The sequence below is a fragment of the Astyanax mexicanus genome, chromosome 15, assembly GCF_023375975.1.
Source record: "Astyanax mexicanus isolate ESR-SI-001 chromosome 15, AstMex3_surface, whole genome shotgun sequence".
Lineage (NCBI taxonomy): Eukaryota > Metazoa > Chordata > Actinopteri > Characiformes > Acestrorhamphidae > Astyanax > Astyanax mexicanus.
In genome coordinates, this window is record NC_064422.1 from 15,488,657 (window position 1) to 15,508,965 (window position 20,309).

Genomic DNA, 20,309 nt, shown 5'->3' on the forward strand with positions numbered 1-20,309 from the left:
CAGCAATTTCAGTTAAATATAGCATATAGCAGATGAACACAGTGATATATATTTTTATTTGTTTAAGCTCATTGGCCCTTGACCTACATACACACGTAAATCCAATAATGAGAATTGGTTAAAGTATCCAACTGCAAGTTTTTTTTTCCTCCTCTTTGCATCTTCTCTAAAACGTGACAACATGGGAGCCAACATGGGAAACTGACAGCTGAAATCTCTGAGATCAGAGCTTTTTATATCCTTCCCCTTGACCATGATGTTGACCAATCATTGTTTTCAGGTCAATTGAGAGTTTTGCTCAATTCTCTGTTTGTGGCGTGAGCACACAGAGTCACTTGAGGTATGCTACAGCTAAAACACAACATTCTGGAATGATCTCAGTCCCCAGACCTGAATATTATTGAAAATTAATCTGTGGTGTGATTTAAAGCGAGCTGTTCATGATCAGAAACCTGAATCAAACCTGACTGAACTGGAGATGATTTTATAAAGAAGAATGATCCAAAATACCTTCAACCAGAAGCCAGACTCTCATTGGAAGCTATAGGAAGTGTTTAGAGGCTGTTATTTTAGCAAAAGAAGGATCTACTAAATATTGATGTCATTTTTCTGTGCCCAAATTTGTTTGAATAATTATTGCACACTTTCTGTAAATCCTATCAATTTAATTTCACTTCTCAAATATCACTGTGTTCATCTGCTATATGATCTATGTAACTGAAATTGCTGATCCAAACAACCAAGTCTTTATAAAGGAAGGTCATGAAAATGATCAGGGGTGCCCAAGTAAACAGCACCCAAATAAGAACCTAAATGAGTATTTTGGTTTGTTTAACACTTTTAACACTTATTACATGATTCCTCATGTGTTCATTCATAATCTGAATGACTTCAGTATTCATTTACAATGTAGGAAAAAAACAAAATAAAAACACAGACTGTGAAGGAGTGTCCAAACTTTTGGCTGGTACTGTATATAAAGAGTGTGTAATGCTGAAAACGAGCCCCTCTCATCATGTATGGTAGAGTGGATGTGTGATTACAGTGCTATCGGGTTTCTGGGTGTAGATAAGGCCTGGCGGACGGCGCTGCTCTTTGAAATGCTGTCCAGATCCTTCAGTATCCAGGCTGAGCTGAAACTCAAGCTAACGCTTCAGACAGATGCGGAGACGCCGCCACACAAAGACCTGCATTCAGCAGTCAAGCAGCCAGAGGCTCAGCGAGGAACTGGACCTGAGACCGTTTCCTCCTGCAGAGACCCACTGCAGGAAAACACAGAGCAGAGAATCATTAAAAAACATCCTGACTTAAAAAAAAACAAATCCCTGATTAGAGTCAATAAGAATTCAATTAAATATATATAAAATCATTATCAGTCAATTTTTTTTTTCTTACGTTGTAAATTAATACTGAAATCATCCAGACTATGAAGAAAAACATAATGAAACATGTAGTAACTTAAAAGTGTTAAACAAACCAAAATACTTTGTGAATCATTTAGGTGCTCTTATCTAGGGTGCTGTTAATGTTTCTGAGGCTTGGAACTCTTGGTCTTCCTTTCCTGAGGTGGTCCTGATGAGAGCCAGTTTTTTTTATGTTTTTGATGGTCTTTGCAACTGCACTTGAAGATACTTTCAAAGTTGGCCTTGCTCCCTCCGGGTGGGTAGATGGCGCTCTCTCCCCACATCACTCCTAGGGTGATGTCCACAGCACAGGGCGTCTGTGAGCTGATGTATCAGTCTTCAACAAGAAAGTTTATTATTATATAACACATATGCAAATTCCAAGAGAAGGAGGCAACCTGTGGGGAATGACTACACACTGATGGTGAGTGAGAGGTGGGAGGACATGCCCAATATGCAAATAGCATGACCAACATCAGGTGAAAACCCCTGAAGAATTGCTCCATTCAAACAGGTTCAAACCGAGCATGTGCAGTAGTGTAGAGTAGTTGGCGAGGCCTCAGCCAGGGTTCAACTACAATTTGTACATTTTGCCGACACAAATTCTTTAGTTAAACCAACTTTTTTTTATTTCAAATTTTTTCCCCATTTTTTCTCTTAAATTAGCACAGCCAATTACCCAACCCACTCATTAGGACTCCCCCTATCACTAGTGATGCCCCAACACACCAGGAGGGTGAAGACTAGCACATACTTCCTCTGATACATGTGAAGCCAGCCACCACTTCTTTTTAAACTGCTGTTGATGCAGCATTGCTGAGCAGCATCACAGCACACTTGGAGGAAAGCGCAGCGACTCGGTTCCGATACATCAGCTCACAGACGCCCTGTGCTGCGGACATCACCCTAGGAGTGATGTGGGGAGAGAGCACCATCTACCCACCCGGAGGGAGCAGGGCCAATTGTGCTCTCTCTGAGCGCCGGCAGCTTGATGGCAAAGCTGCATGAGCTGGTGTTCGAACCTGCGACCTCTAATTAGGCCAACTCTTAACAAGAAATTTAAAAAAGTTAGTTAAGACGATTGGTTTGCTATATTTTAGGGTGCGATTCAATATTTTTTGTTCAGCTGATTTAAAAATCACATTGAGTAGTACAATTTTAAGCTTTGTTTTTTACAGTGCAGATCAGTCGTCTGTCATTCCAAACAAAAAAAGAACAAAAAGCGTATTTGAACTTGTTTGACTCAAGTCCTCATTAAATAAACAAGCAGCACTATTCTGGTCTACAAAATTTAGAAAAAAAAAAACAAACCAAGAAAGACTCAAAAAGAAAAACACAAGAGGAACAGACAGCAGATGATAAAGAATAGAAAATGTACAGCGTTCTTGCTATTTTCAAAAACCTCATACGACCCTCATGTCGACCGTATTGTTTCACATCTCAGTAAAGCTTTCCACAGTAACGGATCCCCTGTGGCTGAGGCAGTTATTAAACTTAAATTAGTTCAGTTCTTTAATTCCCAGACTGAGTTCAGAGTTTTACTCTCGTAAAGTGAGTTTCACTCCACATAAATGATTTCTCAATTATTATACAATAAATATTCATACAATTAAATCTTCATTTAATTCAGTCTCACTTCATTTGACTGTGGTGTAAATAGTGCAAACCCTGCTGAAGGATCCAGCTCACGGGCAGCTTTTGCTGGTAACTGGTTTCAGGTTGTTTAACCTGGTCTTTGATGGTCAAACCCTGTGGTTGAAACCCTATTGTGAGCTAACCCTAAACTCGCTGGTTAAACAGCTCTTGACTATAATAGTGTAGGCCAGGGGTCACTAATAATAGCCGGACCGCTGTCCGGATCCGGACCCCGACGTCGTCCAATCCGGACCCAAACCGATATACTACAGAGAAGGATAAAAATCTGACCGAGTTCATTTAAAGCAGCGGAACGTTTATTGTCTTTATGGTTTACGTGCTTTACAGCGCAGTAAACTTACAGACCAATCACGTGTGCTTTAAAATCACCAAACACTCTCCTCAGCCAATCCGATCTGGGCAGATGCGAGCGCGCAGAGCCACACAGGCGAAGCAGGCGGTGAGAAGTGGGAGAATAAAGCAAAAAGCTAATAGTGGGTGGTGCGCACCAGAAAAAGAAATTAAAATACTACCTTTATAAAACATACTAGTACTAGTGTTACTTGGAAGAATTAAAGAGAAACAACTGAGACAAGAGTGCAAAATATTCCACTTTACTCCACCTGATCAAAACTCCTCAGCAAGAAAAAAAAAACTCCCTCGCTCACAGGCGCTCTCTCTTTACTCCCAAAACAACCCTACCTCAAAACTAAGGCGACCCCCAGGGGACAAAAAGCATTGGCAACTCCCTCATCAGTTTTACCCACAACATAATAAAAGTCTGATACAGTAATAATATTAAATAAAATAAAGCTGGTGTTTAAAAAAAAAAAGCTGATATTTTGTCCATGTTCAGCAAACATTTCTCCATATATTGTATAATTTATCGTTCATGTAATTATTATTATGACAGGCAGGCCTAAATCTAATATAAATAAAGTTAAATAGAATAAATGTAGCATTTTAAAACAAAGTTAACATACAGATTCACATTAATCGACTCGATATGTTAAATTATTGAGGGTGTTTCCATTTATTTTATGATAGGTTAATAATGTAATTATTGTGACAGGTCTGTTTAAAACAATACATATTGTTGAAATATACTAGTATGTATAATTAGTTTTGCCTTTCAGTTGTTAATGACATAAAACACTGACAGAACTACTATAGGCTTCTTCAGTATACAGTATATAATACTGAATCATAACGCAAGTTAAAAATGGCGACGGTCCGGACCTCGGCCTGGAGAAATTGCTCTAACTGGACCGAACTGAATTCTAATTAAATACCCCTGGTGTAGGCTTTTAACTTGGTCATGCTGGCTGATTAGCTTGGCATGGTCAGCCATTGTGTTCAGGGTTGGACATACTGGTTGTTTAGCTTTGTCAGATTAACAGAATTAGGACAGCATAGAAAGTGCAATTTAATAAATAAGTAGAGTGTTTGTTTACTTTGACTTTTATGTGATTGCAGGCAGTTTGAACCTGTTTGAAGTTATAACCTGTGTTTTCTGCTTAACTTAGTTTCAGTTACAGTCATGGCCAAAAGTCTGATTTTTTTTCAGTCCAGAAAAATTAAGTATTTCTCCAAGGAATTGATTGTTACATATGTTTATTTCTTTGTATGTATTGGAATAATACCAAAAAGTAGAGGAAAAGGCAAAATTGACTCTCTATATTCACTATATTCACTCCTCCTCTCTGTCATTGCAGTCACTGAACCAGCTGCTTTTAGCCATTCCACGCTCCTGACAGAAGTTCAAGGGTGACAGGGCTTTTTTTAGTAAACAACTTTGTTTTTATGCATATGATGCTCGTTTAAACTCGCCTTGGGCAAGTAACAGGTGTGTCCAATATAAAAAACACCAGAAACCAGATAAAAAAAGAGAAGTTGACTCAATCTTTGCATTATTTGTCTGAGTGTTTCCCACTAAGCATGGAGAACAGAAAGAGAAGAAGAGAAAAGATGTGGACAAACAGCAACAAAGTTAGAAGTCCCTCTCCTGATCCATCTGGAGATTTCATTTCTGAAAATGTCTTGTAGACAAATGAGACCAACATAGAGCTTTTTGAAAGAAAGAAAAAAACAAAGTATCTACCGCCAAATTGTAACACGGAAGAGGATAATGAAAATAAAAAAAGAACAAAACACTAGCAACAAACTAAAAAGAATAAGGATACTTAAAAACAAACACTATAAAACAAAGGATAAACTAAAAGACTTAAACAAGCAAAATAATCAAACAAAGAAACAAACTAAAGAAACAAAACAGTATACTGTAGACAAAAACAGGGCAGGTCAAAGGCTCAACAAACACAGCTAAACAAGATCCAAACAGAGTAGCAGGACGAGATCAAACAAAAAGCACGACAGAGAACAAAGGAGCACATGGGGTGTTTATACACAGGCACACACTAGGGACACCTGTGGAATTAACAAGGGGGCGGGGTTACAAATGAGACAGGAGGGATTACAGATGACAGGGCAGGGCTAACAATAGCACATGGCTGGGAACACATGACAGGAGCACAAGACAGACATGGGCTAAAGGTGTGACACAAATATGGGAGGGGATCAAAGATATTCTGGGGTTGTTTTGCTGCACTGGGTGCCTTCACTGTATTCAAGGCATCATGAAATCAGAAGATTGCCAAAGGATTTTGGGTCACAACGCAGGGTCCAGTTTTATAAAGCTGGGTTTGAGTCCTAGATCAGCAGGACAATGACCCAAAACATATGTCAAAAACTGGAACTGGACTGGCCTGCCAAAAAACTTGCGGAAAAAATCATCACTTGGTATCTTCTGTGCAAAAATGTCTTTAAATGTTGCGAGAAAGAATTGAAACATTACAAAGTCGGTAAGTGATTCAAATACTGTCCCAACCTGTTGGACTGATCAGCACTGCGGTCACACTTAATATAAAAAAGCACAAACTCTTATTATTCAATTTCATGATTCGTTAGGGCTAATTATGAAGAGCCAAACAGAGAGCGACATTATTCACCCATTAATCAACACTTTATTTGTAACAATCGTGTGATAGTAATGAATATTCATTGGCCAATTAACACTTTGTCATTAATAGTGTCTTGCATGCTAATGCACCTCTCTCAGCAGTCAACACTGTATTTTTAGCTGAATGGTATTAATTAATTATACATTATAACACATTTTTAAAATAGGCCAAACACCTGCAGCGAAAAGAGCATAAAAAATATACGTAATTTACCTTCAATTAGCTGCTGTTGTTAAATAACTGAAATTGAGGGTCTATTACTATGAAAACCTCTGTTTTAACAGCCCTGTGAAATCAGCCAATTAACAGGTGAGTTGGGTCAGGTGTGGTTGAACAGAGACAGGACCACCAGGACCAGAACTGCCCACCCCTGGAGATCAGCAGTTTAATGCCAGGTTTAAAATCATGATGATCCCCATTCTGAAGTCTGTATCTACCTGATTTAATGCTGTTTTGTGCTTCTGCCACACAATTGGCTGTTTAATTATTACATTAATGTATGTAGGTGTTTAGGTTTTCCTAATAAATACAATAGCTGGGCAAGTATATGCCAGGTGCTAGAAAGGCGATATAAAATAAACACTTTTGTATAGCTCTAAATCTGGAAAAAATGGATATTATTTTAATGCAGACAGTATGGACCCAATATATTCCATATTCCATCTGGTTAAGTTCATTTTATTTATTAATATACACTTATTCCTGCATTACTTATTCCTTCAATATTTATTTTATTTAGGCTAGAAATTAGGATAAAGTTGTTTAGGGTGGAAAGAGGATCTTGACAATGTTTTTTTTTTTGGAAAAAGGAGTCTGGAGGAAGAGTGAAGAGGTCTATTATGAAAGTTCCACAATCAGTGATATTCTATTTTTTTTAAATGCATACACAGCTCTGGAAAAAAAAAAAGAAACCACAAGTTTCTTTGATTTTACCAAATAAAAAAACATTAGAATATAATGAAGAGGATGATGATGGATGATCACAAGCCATCAAACCAAGCTGACCTGCTTAAAAGGATAAAGATATCCAAAAGCAGTGTGTAAGACTGGTGGAGGAGAACATGCCAATATTCATGAAAACTGTAATTAAAAACCAGGCTTATTACACCAAATATTGATTTCTGAACTCTTAAAACTTTATGAATATGAACTTGTTTTTTTCGCATTATTTGAGGTCTGAAAGCTCTACATCTTTTTTTGTTATTTCAGTCATTTCTCTTCTTCTGCAAATAAATGCTTTAAATGACAATATTTTTATTTGGTATTTGGTAGAAATGTTGTCTGTAGTTTATAGAATAAAACAACAATGTTCATTTTATTCAAACAGAAACCTATGAATAGCAAAATCAGATAAACTAGCAAAATCAGAATTTTATTTCCTGAGCTGTAGGTGCTGGAATGGAGTGTGTGTAAAAGATAAAATATACACTTTTATAGTGTTTCTCAAAGGTATTTTAAATTCTGTTTCACTGCAGCCAGTATGAACCCAAAATATTCTATGTTTTATCTGGTTATGTTCATTTTAACTATTAATATTCACTCATTCCTGCCTTTCTGGCCCTTCAGCACATACCCGAAAAAAGTTGGGATGAAGCTATTTATGGCTAGATATTAAGAAAAACAGTCTGTTAGGGTGAAAAGAGAATCTCATCAATGTTCCTCAAAGAAAGAAAATGTAGAATAACATTCACAAACACCACTGAGACACTTTTATTGGCTGTAAGACATAATCATCAACAATAAAAGAAATCACTTTGTGTGTAATACATTTATATAATATGAGTTTTACATTTTGAACTAAATTACCGAAATAAAGTAACGTTTCAATGATATTTAATTTTTTTTAAATGCACCTGTATACTGTATTAATAAATGGAACGAATTTGAGCAGATGAAGCATAAAATATATTGGGTTCATACTGTCTGCAATTAAACACAAGTTCAAGGAAATGTAAGAAACATTTTTTTTTTGTATTCATTTCCCATTCAGTCCCCACTTTTCTCTGATTTGAGGTTGTGAGGTTGTGAGAGCCGTGGGTGTGAAGAACCTTTCAATTAGTGAAGAATCTTTATGCTGCCTTCTTTAAACCTTCAAATGTTTTTTTTTTGTTATCTCCTTTACAAAAAGTGTCTCTTTATCAAACTTAAACTGCTTCTTTCATGGCATTCTTCCAAAAAGCCTTTGTTTGTCCAAGCACCTTTATTTTCAAGAGTGTACAGCTGTCTATGGAAAAAGAGAGTGATTAATGCCTTTATTTGAGGTTATTTAGGATGTGCTGGACGAGTACAATGATTTTAAATGGGTGTATTTATTTTATGGACACTGAACAATAACTAATAGTGCAAATTGCTGCTGTTTTAGCTGCCAAAACACAAATCAGCATGACCATAATTTACATGTTGTAAGGTTTTAGGCAGAAAACATTGCCAGTGTGTCCAGCGTTTCTCTGCAAAGCTGTAATTAGGACTTTGGTTTTAATCTATTTTCCTGGAGAGTGGAGCTTCGCTAATGCAGCTGTCCGGACCCGCCCTATTGATTACTGCTAATAGAAGAGATGAACTCTCTCTTTCTCTCTCTCTCTCTCTCTTTTGTTCTCAAAGCTAGAAAAAGCAAACCTGAGTTTGCTTTTTCTGAGAAATGCATCATCAGATAAAATGCATTATTTTTTAAACCATCAGCTTTAATGAATCCACCATTAGTGTGGAGGACCAGAGCTGCTTTATAATGCATTATATAAATATAAACATGTAAAACAGTATAGCACCCTAGAGTGCAGTATGAAAAAGATAATTTACATGACATATAAATCTTTATAAATCATTGGTTGTTTGAATCAGCAATTTTAGCTGCTGGAAACTCTGCTCTGGAAAAAAAAGAGAGCACTTAAAATTATGATTTTCTTTAATTTTACCAAATTGAAAATCTCTGGAATATATTCAAGAGATAGATGGGTGATCACAAGCCATCAAACCAAGCTGAACTGCTTGAATTTTTGCACCAAGAGTAAAGGCATAAAGTTATTCAAAAGCAGTGTGTAAGACTGGTGGAGGGGAACATGCCAAGATGCATTAAAACTGTGATTAAAAACCTGATTCTTGTTCCGAAGAATCTGCTGATTGACTGGAATGAATGTGACCCTCAACTTTAACAAGATTCCCTCATTCCTCATGGGTCTGTTCTAGACCCTCTTTCCTATTTTGTAATACATAGATTATTCCTTTTATATTCCTTTAGTTGAACATTAGATTTATTTAACAGCAGTGGAGGTATAGGAGCTGTCCAATATCTAAAGCACTGAATTTATTTAATCTGTAAAGCATGGTGGTGGGAGTATCATGGTCTAGGCTTGGAGCTGAATGTTTTTCCAGGTCATGAAAGGGGAGGAGCTCCAAGCAGCAGTTTCTCAGGTCAAGCTTCTTCTTGGAAGATTCTACATTGGGCTGTCTAAATGTATAGCTGTGTGGCATTCATGCTGGAGAGTCAGATGGGCAGGAGGTGTTGTTAGTCATCTGTCTCCTGGAGAGTGAGACATTAGCTCAGAGCTTCCCTCCACTAATCCAAGCTAGCCCCCCCCCCCCCCCCCCCGCGGATCACTCTCTGCAGATGGCAGCAGCTGATTTATCCTCCCAAACATCCACACATCCACTCAGCCCACCGTCCGAAGACGTCTGACTCACCCAGGAAATGAGGATAAATCACAGTTCAGAGGTAAACTGACCCAGATTCACTTCTAAACACAGACAGTAGACTTATCACGGCCTTTAAATGCCACAGATTATCCTTCAGTGTTCCAGCAGAGACACTCGATAAGATCAAGCTGTGTTCAGATGAAACTGGAGGCATGAAGCATGAACAGCAGAATAAAGTGGCCACTTTATTGCAAAACTCTCTCTTGCGGAGAATGTTACCCCATTGTCTGCTCGAAGTAGAAGGTCAATTACGCAATCCATGTTCAATAGCAACGACCCAGAAACAGTAAGGACAGTAAGGACTCCAGGATTATTAATCAGCTCTGAAGAAAATACCGCATCCCCAGCTCTGATACATCAGCTAACAGATGCCTGCGCTGACCTACATCACAGTGAGAGTGATGAGGGTATAGAGCGCCACCTACCCACCCAAAAAGAGCATGGCCAATTGTGCGCTCTCTGACTCTGGCTGCTGATGGCAAAGCAGCAGGAACCAGGATTTGATTCACCAATCCTCAGATTATAGTGATCATAGTCGTCTGCTGGACCACTTAATCACTTAGATTTCTGATAACGTGATCAGTGAGTGGAAGCACAAGGCACAAATGAGGTCACTAATAAAAGTAGGTATACAAGGTGTTTCTAATAAAGTGGCCAGTGAGTGGAAGCATGGGGTTGGTAGGGGTTTCTGATAAAGTGGCCAGTGAGTAGAAGCACAGGGTTGGTAGGGGTTTCTGATAAAGTGGCCAGTGAGTGGAAGCACAAGGCACAAATGGGGTCACTAATAAAGTGGAAAGTGAGTGGAAGCACAAAGTAGGTATACGAGGTGTGTCTAATAAAGTGACCAAGTGACAGGAAGCACGAAGTGGGTACAGTTTTCTAAAAAAGGGGCCAGTGGGTGGAAGCACAGGGTTGGTAGGGGTTTCTGATAAAGTGGCCAGTGAGTGTAGAGAGATGAACTGCAGGGGTCGCTGTACTGCTGGTTCAGTTTACTGTATGTGGCCTCATTAATGAACTTGTATCAAAATTAAAACTTATATAAAAATACAGTGTTGTATTTATGAATACACTTACTACTGTTAAGAAATTAAATATAATTGGTTGTTTTTTTTATAGGGCACTGAACACCAGTGGGCAGACGATAATAATAATAATAATAATAATAATAATAATAATAATAATAATAATAATAATAATAATAATAATAATACAATTTTTTTTATTGGTAGTAGTACTTCTAGTAATGTTGTTTTATTATTATTATTTTTTTTTAATTTTTAATAAGTAGTAGTAGCAGTAGTGGTACTTTTATTAATGTTTTTATTATTATGTTTATTATGATTATTATTATTATTATTATTATAATAAACAGTAGTAGTAGTGCCAGTAGTTGTAGTAGTTATTTTATTTTTTATACAACAATCTTTATCATTTAAGCCTTAAATATTCTAGATATGTACACACGCAGACCTGTGCTGAATAAATTAATTAACTAGAGTATTTAAAGTTATTAATTATTATTATAACTTTAGATATTGTAAGTATTGTCGCTGTTTTATCCTAAATAACAGTCTCCTGTATGTTAACAGTGCGCACGCGCAAACACGCTGTACCTCTGGGGCAATTTTCCTTTAACTCTTTCAGCTGCGGCTGATTAAAGCCACGTTGTTGGAGCCGGGGGGAAAGGAGGAGGGGCTCAGCAGCGCCCCCTGCCTCCCTCTCACTGTACCACCACCACCCCCCAGCTCTGGTCCAGGCCGCAGCAGTAGCGGCGTGTGTGTGTGTGTATGTGAGAGAGAGTTTGTGTGAGTGAGTGAGCGCGCGCGTGTGAGCAATGCAGCGTCTGTGCTGCTCTCCTCGCACACACACACGCACGCGCCAGCTTTCCCCATGATCCGGGGCCGCGGGGAGCTGTGCAGGCTCGCGCTGACGGAGAGGGAAGTTCACAGCGGCTGGAAAAGTTCTGGAAGTTCAGGAGAACCATGGAGCCCGCGCGCCTCCTGCTCTACTGCACCCTCAGCGCGCTGCTGCCCCGCGGGCACGAGCCTCACACACACGGTAGGTAAAAAGAAAACCCAGAGCAGTTGAAGGAAAGACCTCTGGATACACAGACACACACACACACACACGCGCGCGCGCACTGGAGAGCTGCTGAGGAACTTTACAAGACTCCAAATTTACCAGTACAGAACCAGTTAGAGAACCAGACTCCAGACCGGACAACTCATCCCGCAGCAGCAGCTGGAGAGGATGGGCTCAATTCTTACTACAGCTGCTCATATCAGAGCTTCTTCACTCATTAAACTCAACTGTTCAGCTGCTGTTCAGGAGCTCAGATTCACTTTTGCCACTTTGGTCACCAGTGAACTCAACTGAAGATGGATGCTTTTCAATTAATTGATTAATTAATTGATAATTCTTTATTTCTAAATGCTGATATGAATTCTCAATATGCACTTGTTGTATTATGTAAACACAACGCATTGATTAGACTCAGCTGGCTTTACTACATAAACTCATCCAACTAAAGCTTTTACTGAACTAATCATCTGTTAACTAACTCAACTATTCTCAACTTTTCTCAACTTTTCTTTACTAACTCAATTGATTACAACTAAAGTTAAGTTGCTCAACTAACAAAACGAATCAAACATTTCCAAACTACCTGAACTCGCTGAGTTGTTACTGAACTAGTCTTTATTTTACTCAACTAAGCTAACTCAACTAATCACAAAGTAATAGCTTTGCAACTTTTCTCAACTATGCAAACTATTCTTCTGTCAGTGAACTTGACTGGTGTTTCGTTAATAATGTTTAATTAATTAATCTTTATTAATCAATGCAGATGTAAAATCTTAAGATGCACTCTTTGCTCACAATGCATTGATCAGCTGCAACAGATCACAGGTAAAGTAATGTTATGTTAGTCAGCTATTCACAACTTTTGTTTACTAACTCAACTGATTATAGACCACAGTTGCTCATCTAATTAAACTTATCAAACATTTTCCAACTACCTAAACTCGCTGATAAGTCGTTGGCTAACAGAACTAGTCTTCAGCTTACTCAACTAATCACCACTTTTCTAACTAACTCAACCTAACAAACCTACTGTTAACTAACAAATTTTGGTTTGATAACTCAACTAACCAAAGGTATAGTTATATGAATTATCTAATTGACAGTATGGTAAGCTAACTTAACTAATCACAAAGGAATAGCTTTGCAACTTTTCTCAACTATGCAAACTTCTTCAAAAATCTTCTGTCAATAAACTTTACTGGCGAACCCAGGATGCTCTATTATTAATAAATAAATATTAATTAATGCAGATAAAATCTTAAAATGCACTTTTTGCTCACATTGCAGTGATTGGCTGCAACAATCACAGCTAAAGTAACATTAGCTTAGCCAGCTATTCACAACTTTTGTTTACTAACTCAACTGATCACAACTAAAGTTATGTTAACTTAGTCAACTAAGTACTTAGACTTAGACGTAGACTGCCTTTATTGTCATTCTTAACACATGTACGCAGAGCGAAATTTCGTTGCATTGACTCACCTGCAAAATACAGAAAAAAAAAAAATATATATATATATATTCACATGTACATGTGCATACATACATACACATACACATACATACACATATCAATGTGTTATGTAAGTATGTAAGTAAATGCAAAAAGTTAGTATAAATATCTATAAATAAAGTGATTTTGTTTTATATGTAAAAGTAAATAACTGGTACTAGGTTTGGCATATGGCTCAGAGCTTTCTTAAATTGACCTAAGTGTTAGGAGTTCAACAGTCTAATGGCTTGGGGGAAAAAACTGTTACAGAACCAGGTGCTCCTGCACCGCATACTTTTTTGCATCGTTTACTAACTCAATTGATCACAACTAAAGTTATGTTCATTTTGTATAAAGTAACAGTTTAGGATGGGGCATCTGAATATCTCTGTAAATAAATGCACTCTAAGACTTTCACATCTACGTTTTGGGGTTGGATTTTTGAGATTTTTTCTTTAGGTCCAAACCAAAATAGCAGGTTAAAAAGCTTTCCTGAACAAAGGTCCAGACCAATGGACCAAACCTTGTGGTCTTGGTTTAAAACAACCGAGCCATCATTTGGTTTGTCTGCAGTGTAAAAACACTTTTAGATGGTTTTGACTTTCTGACCAATTACAGGAAGTTGAGGCAGTCTATCGTCACCCATTAGCAAATTATCTTATTCAACTAACCACACATATTGTTTACTACCTTAACATTCTTGCTGAGAATGTTATTAACTAAGCTATTTTCAGTTTATTAACTCAACTTATGATTTATTACGTTTAGCTCAACTATTACTTAACTATCCACATAGTATTGTTAACTAACTAAGCTATTATTAACTAACCGCAACTTTTCTTAAAGTCAAATCAAGTTAAGTATTTTAATGTCAATACTGCATATGTACAGGACATACGGTGAATTGAAATGATGTTACTCTCCTTCCCAAAAATTACAGCAAATATAGAAAATAGATATATAATATAAAAGAATGGGAGACACTATATGTATAATACAACAAGGTAGAGCTGGGCGATATGGCCCCCCCCCAAAAAAAAAATCGATTTAAAAAAAAAAAAAAAAAAAAAAAAAAAATTGATTTTCGATTTAAATCTATTTTTTCCCCTACTAAAATCTCCTAAAAGGCACTAGAAGTCGCTAAATGACGTCATCACCTAATTTGCATAATAAATGTTTTTGAAGCTGTAAAGGATTAACATTGTGAGAGAGAAAAAAGTGAGTAAAAAAACACTATTAAAAGCTATTAAATATACATTTTGGAGGATGCACTCATTTAGTGAACTCTGCTATTAACCTTAGAATAAACTTTGTTACCTGAAGTGTGTGTGTGTGTGTGTGTGTGTGTGTGTGTGTGTGTGTGTGTGTGTGTGTGTGTGTGTGGATGTTGGGAATGTTTTGCTCCAGCTGTTACACTGGATGCTAGGCCTGTCACAATAATTGCAATATCGATTTATCGTACAATAAATTAACATGACCTCAACAATTTTTAATAAATTCGTGATATCGTCTATTGTGTTTATTTGTTATTTGTTCACACTTGATTGACACATGAACAGTATTTTAGCCAGCCATGCTTCAATAACTGTGACTCCATAACATTACATTACATTACATTACATTACATTTGGCAGACGCTTTTGTCCAAAGCGACTTACAATAGTCAAGTACAATGTAAAATAAGTTTAAAGGTAAAACATCTTTGGATAGGGATAAAAGGAGGACAAAGGGGAATAATAGGATAGAGGAGTGAAGGAGGGGAAGAAGGAAATGAGGTTAGAAGTAGTTAGTGTGTTAGAGGTGTTAAGAGAGTAAGTGCTCTTTGAAGAGCTCTGTCTTCAGGAGTTTATTAAAGATATTGAGAGATTCTCCTGATCTGGTAGTGGAAGGTAGTTTGTTCCACCATTGGGGAACTCTGTATGAGAACAGTCTGGATTGCTTTGTGTGAATGTTTGGCAAAGCGAGGTGACGTTCATTGGAAGAGCGCAGCGGCCGGGAGGTAGCGTAAGCCTTCAGGAGCGAGTGCAGGTAGGAAGGAGCCTGTTCTGTCATCACCTTGTAGGCGATGACACACAGTGTGGACTAAAGTAGGTAAAGAAATATGTATATAATTCCCAAACTAATTATAATAAATGATTATTTAAATGTTTGCATTAAAAAGTGTATAATTACTATTTTAATGTTATTTTCTTATCATTATGTCAGTGCCGTTTAATAGTCCTAAAATTACAAAAATATCGTGTATTGAAATAAGTTCTTGAAAAATATATCGTCCACAAAAAATTCTTATCAAAGAACTACACTCTAAGGCTTTTCACACCTACATTTTTTTGGTCTGGACCTTCAGATTCTTCAGTTTGGTCCAAACCAAAATAGCAGATGAAAATCTGCCGCTAACAAAGGTCCAGACCAATGGACCAAAGTTTGGTCCAATCAAAAGAGGTGGTTTCTGTTCAAAACATCTGAACCACGATTTGGTTTGTCTGCAGTTTGAAAACACTTTTAGATGGTTTTGATTTTTAGACCAATTGAAGGAAGTTGAGGCAGGCTGTCATCATCCATTAAACAATAGAAGAAGAAGAAGAAGAAGAAGAAGAAGAACTGGTGTTGTGCTGAAATCAGACTCCTCTCAGTATGCAGGTACAGATTACACTGGTGATTCCTGTATCTACTGTAACTGTAGATTAACCCTCATTTATAAACAGAATTAAAGAAATCTTGGGGGGATCTGTTGCGGGAGTCCGATTCTGGCAGGGAGGCAGAATTTGGCATCACATCTGAAAAGGCAACTTACTGAGTTGATGACAAACACACCATTGCCAGAACTGAGCAGTACGTTTTCTGTGTGGTTTGAACTGAAAATTGCAATAATCATGCTTGCTGTATATCTGATGTGCCAGTCTGTATAAGTGTTGAGGTGTTATCTTGTGAATGAGGTTTACTGAACACTGCTCACCTGTGCTCGTAGCAAGGCCAAATGAATTGTGGTAGTTTGAGCGAAGACATTCCATTAACTATATCTCGATATATTTTTCTGAATTGCGATATACGATATATATCTCAGTTTTTTTCATCCCATAAGGTAATATCAAAAAGTTACTTTTGAGACAAGGCTACATTTTATATTGGAATGGGGGGGAGGGGTTTAGTGAGTTTAATAAGAGAGGGAGGCAGGGCTAGGTGAAGCTGTTCAGAGACACAGCGGAAGAACTGGCGGGACTCACTGTAATGCAGCGTAGTCTATATCGATATAAACGATATTGTCTTGTCTTATATGGCATATGACATTATATCGATATTTTTTAAATCTCGATATATCGCCCAGCCCTACCATTGTCCCGTGTGTGCCGAAAATGGACACAGTGGACAGTGCAGTGGGTGGTGATTTGATTCTTTAGTTTCATAGGACATGACAAAAAAAATCATGGGGCATGATAGTAGTTACCTTCTGCACTATTTGCATTGCTTTTAGTGTGTAATGTATTCCATCAGGGGGCCGAACTGATGATTGAGCTTAGGATGCATTTATTATTTAATTTGGTTGTTAAATTCAGAACACATTAATTAAGATTAATTAAGATTGAGACCTGAATTTAATACATTTGCCACTTTAAGCAATTATTCACCTTGTGTCTGCAGCTGTTTATTTAATGACTCTTGCATAACTTATTAATGATAATTTGCTCAATAATTAACCTCTTTTTAAGATATGCTTTTTGCATTTGCTGAGTATAATTAATTTACCAATTGACTCAGTTGTTCATATGTATCCGGATATTTGTGAACATGTAGGTTTTGGTGTCTTGTCTCCATCAGTGTGCACCAGAATGCAAAATCAACTCTTGATATTATAAAATGTGTAGTGTGTATATGGCATTCCAGCAGGGGGCACTACTACTTGAAATAGTTGGCATAGTTTGATGATAGATTTATCAGGAAACAGTATAACGGCTAAAATAGACCTAAACATAGTGCAAAGCTTAAGCTTGTTTTTCTAACAGGATCAATCATAGAATTGTATTAGAAAAAATGCCATTTTTTAAAATAATTGTTCCAGACATGAGTAGCTCCTCCCTTTCCATTTTGCATTATGGGATAACAATGTCCATTGTAGTTTAAAAAAAATTGTATAATTTTATTTATAATTTTTCCCATTTTCTTCCCAATTTACACGGCCAATTACCCAACCCACTCACTAGGACTCCCCCTATCACTAGTAATGCCCCAACACACCAGGAGGGTGAAGACTAACACATGCCTCCTCTGATGCATGTGAAGCCCGCCACCACTTATTTTCGAGCTGCTGCTGATACAGCATTACTGAGTAGCGTCACAGCGCGCTCGGAGGAAAGCGCAGCGACTCGGTTCTGATACATCAGCTCACAGACGCCCTGTGCTGTGGACATCACCCTAGGAGTGATGTGGGGAGAGAGCGCCATCTACCCAGCCGGAGGGAGCAGGGCCAATTTTGCTCCCTCTGAGCGCATGCGAGGGAGTTCGAACCTGCGACCTCCCGCTTATAGTGGCAGCGCTTTATTTTGTTTTTTTTTTTTTTTTTTTTTACTGTTTTTTTTAGCAAAAGAAAAATTCACACTCTTCTCATTTCCCATTAAATATCTACTAGAGACTAGGGGTGTGCCATATCATATTGTATGCAATAACATCGCCAACGTTTTTAAAAGTTGTGAACACTATTATACCCTGAAATATTGTCCAATTTTACCCATCCCTAATTATCACATCAGGGTACTGCTTTTTTGTCGTTTTTAGCAAAAGAAAAATTCACACTGTTCTCATTTCCTATTATAAAGCTACTAAAGACAGATTATATCTGTTCAGTATCATTTAATTTACTTTAATCCTGGATATATGGAGATATTGGGAGTGCATTATTAGTATCATGACATTTTGGATTATTGACTTCTGCTGTTTTTTTAATATCTCAGTTAGGGGTGTCATATTGTATTCAATAATATAATGTAATTTTCATTTTGTTGCAGTAGTGTATTTATTCTTGAATTTTCTTTTTTATTTAGTTATGTCATATCGCCAAGAGTATCGTTATCACTAAAATACCATGAATTATCATGATATTATATTAGGGCCATATCGCCCACCCCTACTAGAGACAGATTATATCTGTCCAGTATCAGTTATCTTACTTCAGTCCTGGATATATGAAGATATTTTATAGTGCATTATTAGTATCATGATATTCTGCATCATTGGCTTCTGCTACAAATCTGATAAAATTCTGAGATTTTATATCTCAGTTAGGGGGTTGCCATATAATATTGTATGCAATAATAACATGTAATTTTCATTTTGTTGGATAGTGTATTCTTAAATTATTTTTTCTAATTAATTGTTATCAGAGTCAGAGTATCATTATTGCGAATATACCATGAAATATTGTGATACTGTTTTAGGGCCGTACCGCCCACCCCTACTTTGGAATGATGGAGCTCCATCCAGTACTTTTGGGATAAGGGTTTGATATGATAAGGTGGGTTGGGTCATCATCCAGTATCCTGACCCTACTAGTGCTGCTTTGTCCAAAATCTAGTGCTTTCTGGAAAGTATAGAAAGTTACCCTTGATTTTATAAATAATCAATGAATGAGCAGGTGTCCTAATACTTTTGTCTCTGACTTGACGCTTGTCCTGTTTCTGTCCAGCTGCAGATCTCTCAGGGAAGCTGAGCGAATACGGCCTGATCGTTCCGTTCAGCACAGACTCTCGTGGACACTATGTCTCCCACGTCCTCTCGGCCGCCGGCGCTGACGCTGCGTCAGGAAAACACAGACGGGTGACCCGCAGCGTCCCCGAGAGCGAGCGGCAGAGCGAGTGGGACGGCCAGCAGGTGTTCTTTAACGTCACCGTGTTCGGAAAGGAGCTGCACCTGCGGCTAAAGGCCAACAGCAGACTTGTAGCCCCCGGAGCCCACCTGGAGTGGCACGAGGACTTCGAGGAGAAGGCCAGGATGCGTATCCGTGGAGACTGTGTGTTCACTGGAGACGTGACCGACATGCCGGACGCATCGGTGGCCATCAGCAACTGTGACGGACTGGTAAGTGAAGTAATGCTGAGTGATGCTGATGCAGAACTTATAATGCTTTGCTCTTGCTGCTGCTGCTAATAATAATAATGATGATGTTGATGATAAATTGCTCTGTGGAGATGTGGGAGTTGACCAACTTAATGCAAGGGAATAGAAAAATAAAGTTCTTCTTTGTGTCGATTGGCTAAAAAACCAAAGCTGTTTTTGGAGTAGAACAAAAATCATGCTGCTGAACGATTTTAATTGAAATCGTGATTGGAATGGACACTAATTTCAATTGCAAGAGCTGTGATTTGAATTACCCAATGGTCTGCAAGTGTGTGTGTGCAAAGACGCAGTCTGCTCTTCTGAAGAAACGTCACAATGTTGCAGCCACAGAACGTGCTATGTCACTTAAGGCAATTGAATCAAACAAGTTATGTTGCAATGCTTAGATTCTTCACAAGAAGTAGATGCACAGCGCTGTCTCTGTGTCTGTGTGAGTGACGGGCTGCTGCTGCCTGAGAAGCGTGAGGGGGACCGTGAGGGGGACCGCGAGGGGGGCGGGGTGGTGGTGGGGGTGGGGGCGGGGGAGTTGGCACGTGCTTGTAAACGCATGTGTTGAAAGCTGTGCTCCTCAGTCCAGCACAGTTTTGTGCAGATATTTCCCAGAAAACGCATCTTATTTAGCTTTTAAAAAGCCATTTAAATACCTGATTAAAGGGACGATTACTGTTGTTTTGCTGTTATCTTCTGGTTTTGAGAGCTTGGCACTGACTCAGCTCTTGAACGGTCTGGACTCGAGACAGTGCACTGGTGGGGGAAACGCTGGTGAAGTCATCGGCCCTGCATTGTTTAATATTGCGATATATGTAGTCGAAAAAAGTTACATTTGTTATGTAATTTTTTTTCAGTATTTTGCAGCCCTAACTTGTATCTGTCTCAGAC

The 20,309-nt window shown here is 38.1% G+C and overlaps 1 protein-coding gene across 2 annotated transcripts in view; it reads left to right on the forward strand.

The window, feature by feature from the left end:
* Positions 1-11,501: 11,501 nt before the first annotated feature.
* Positions 11,502-20,309, forward strand: part of LOC103024481 (A disintegrin and metalloproteinase with thrombospondin motifs 3) — a 113,310-nt gene continuing 104,502 nt past the window's right edge. For both annotated transcript variants that reach the window (XM_049464707.1, XM_022669062.2), the window contains exons 1-2: positions 11,502-11,806; positions 19,000-19,391. In XM_049464707.1, the coding sequence (XP_049320664.1) occupies positions 11,731-11,806; positions 19,000-19,391 (468 nt within the window). In that variant the 5' untranslated portion in view covers positions 11,502-11,730. The remainder of the gene's footprint in view (positions 11,807-18,999; positions 19,392-20,309) is intronic.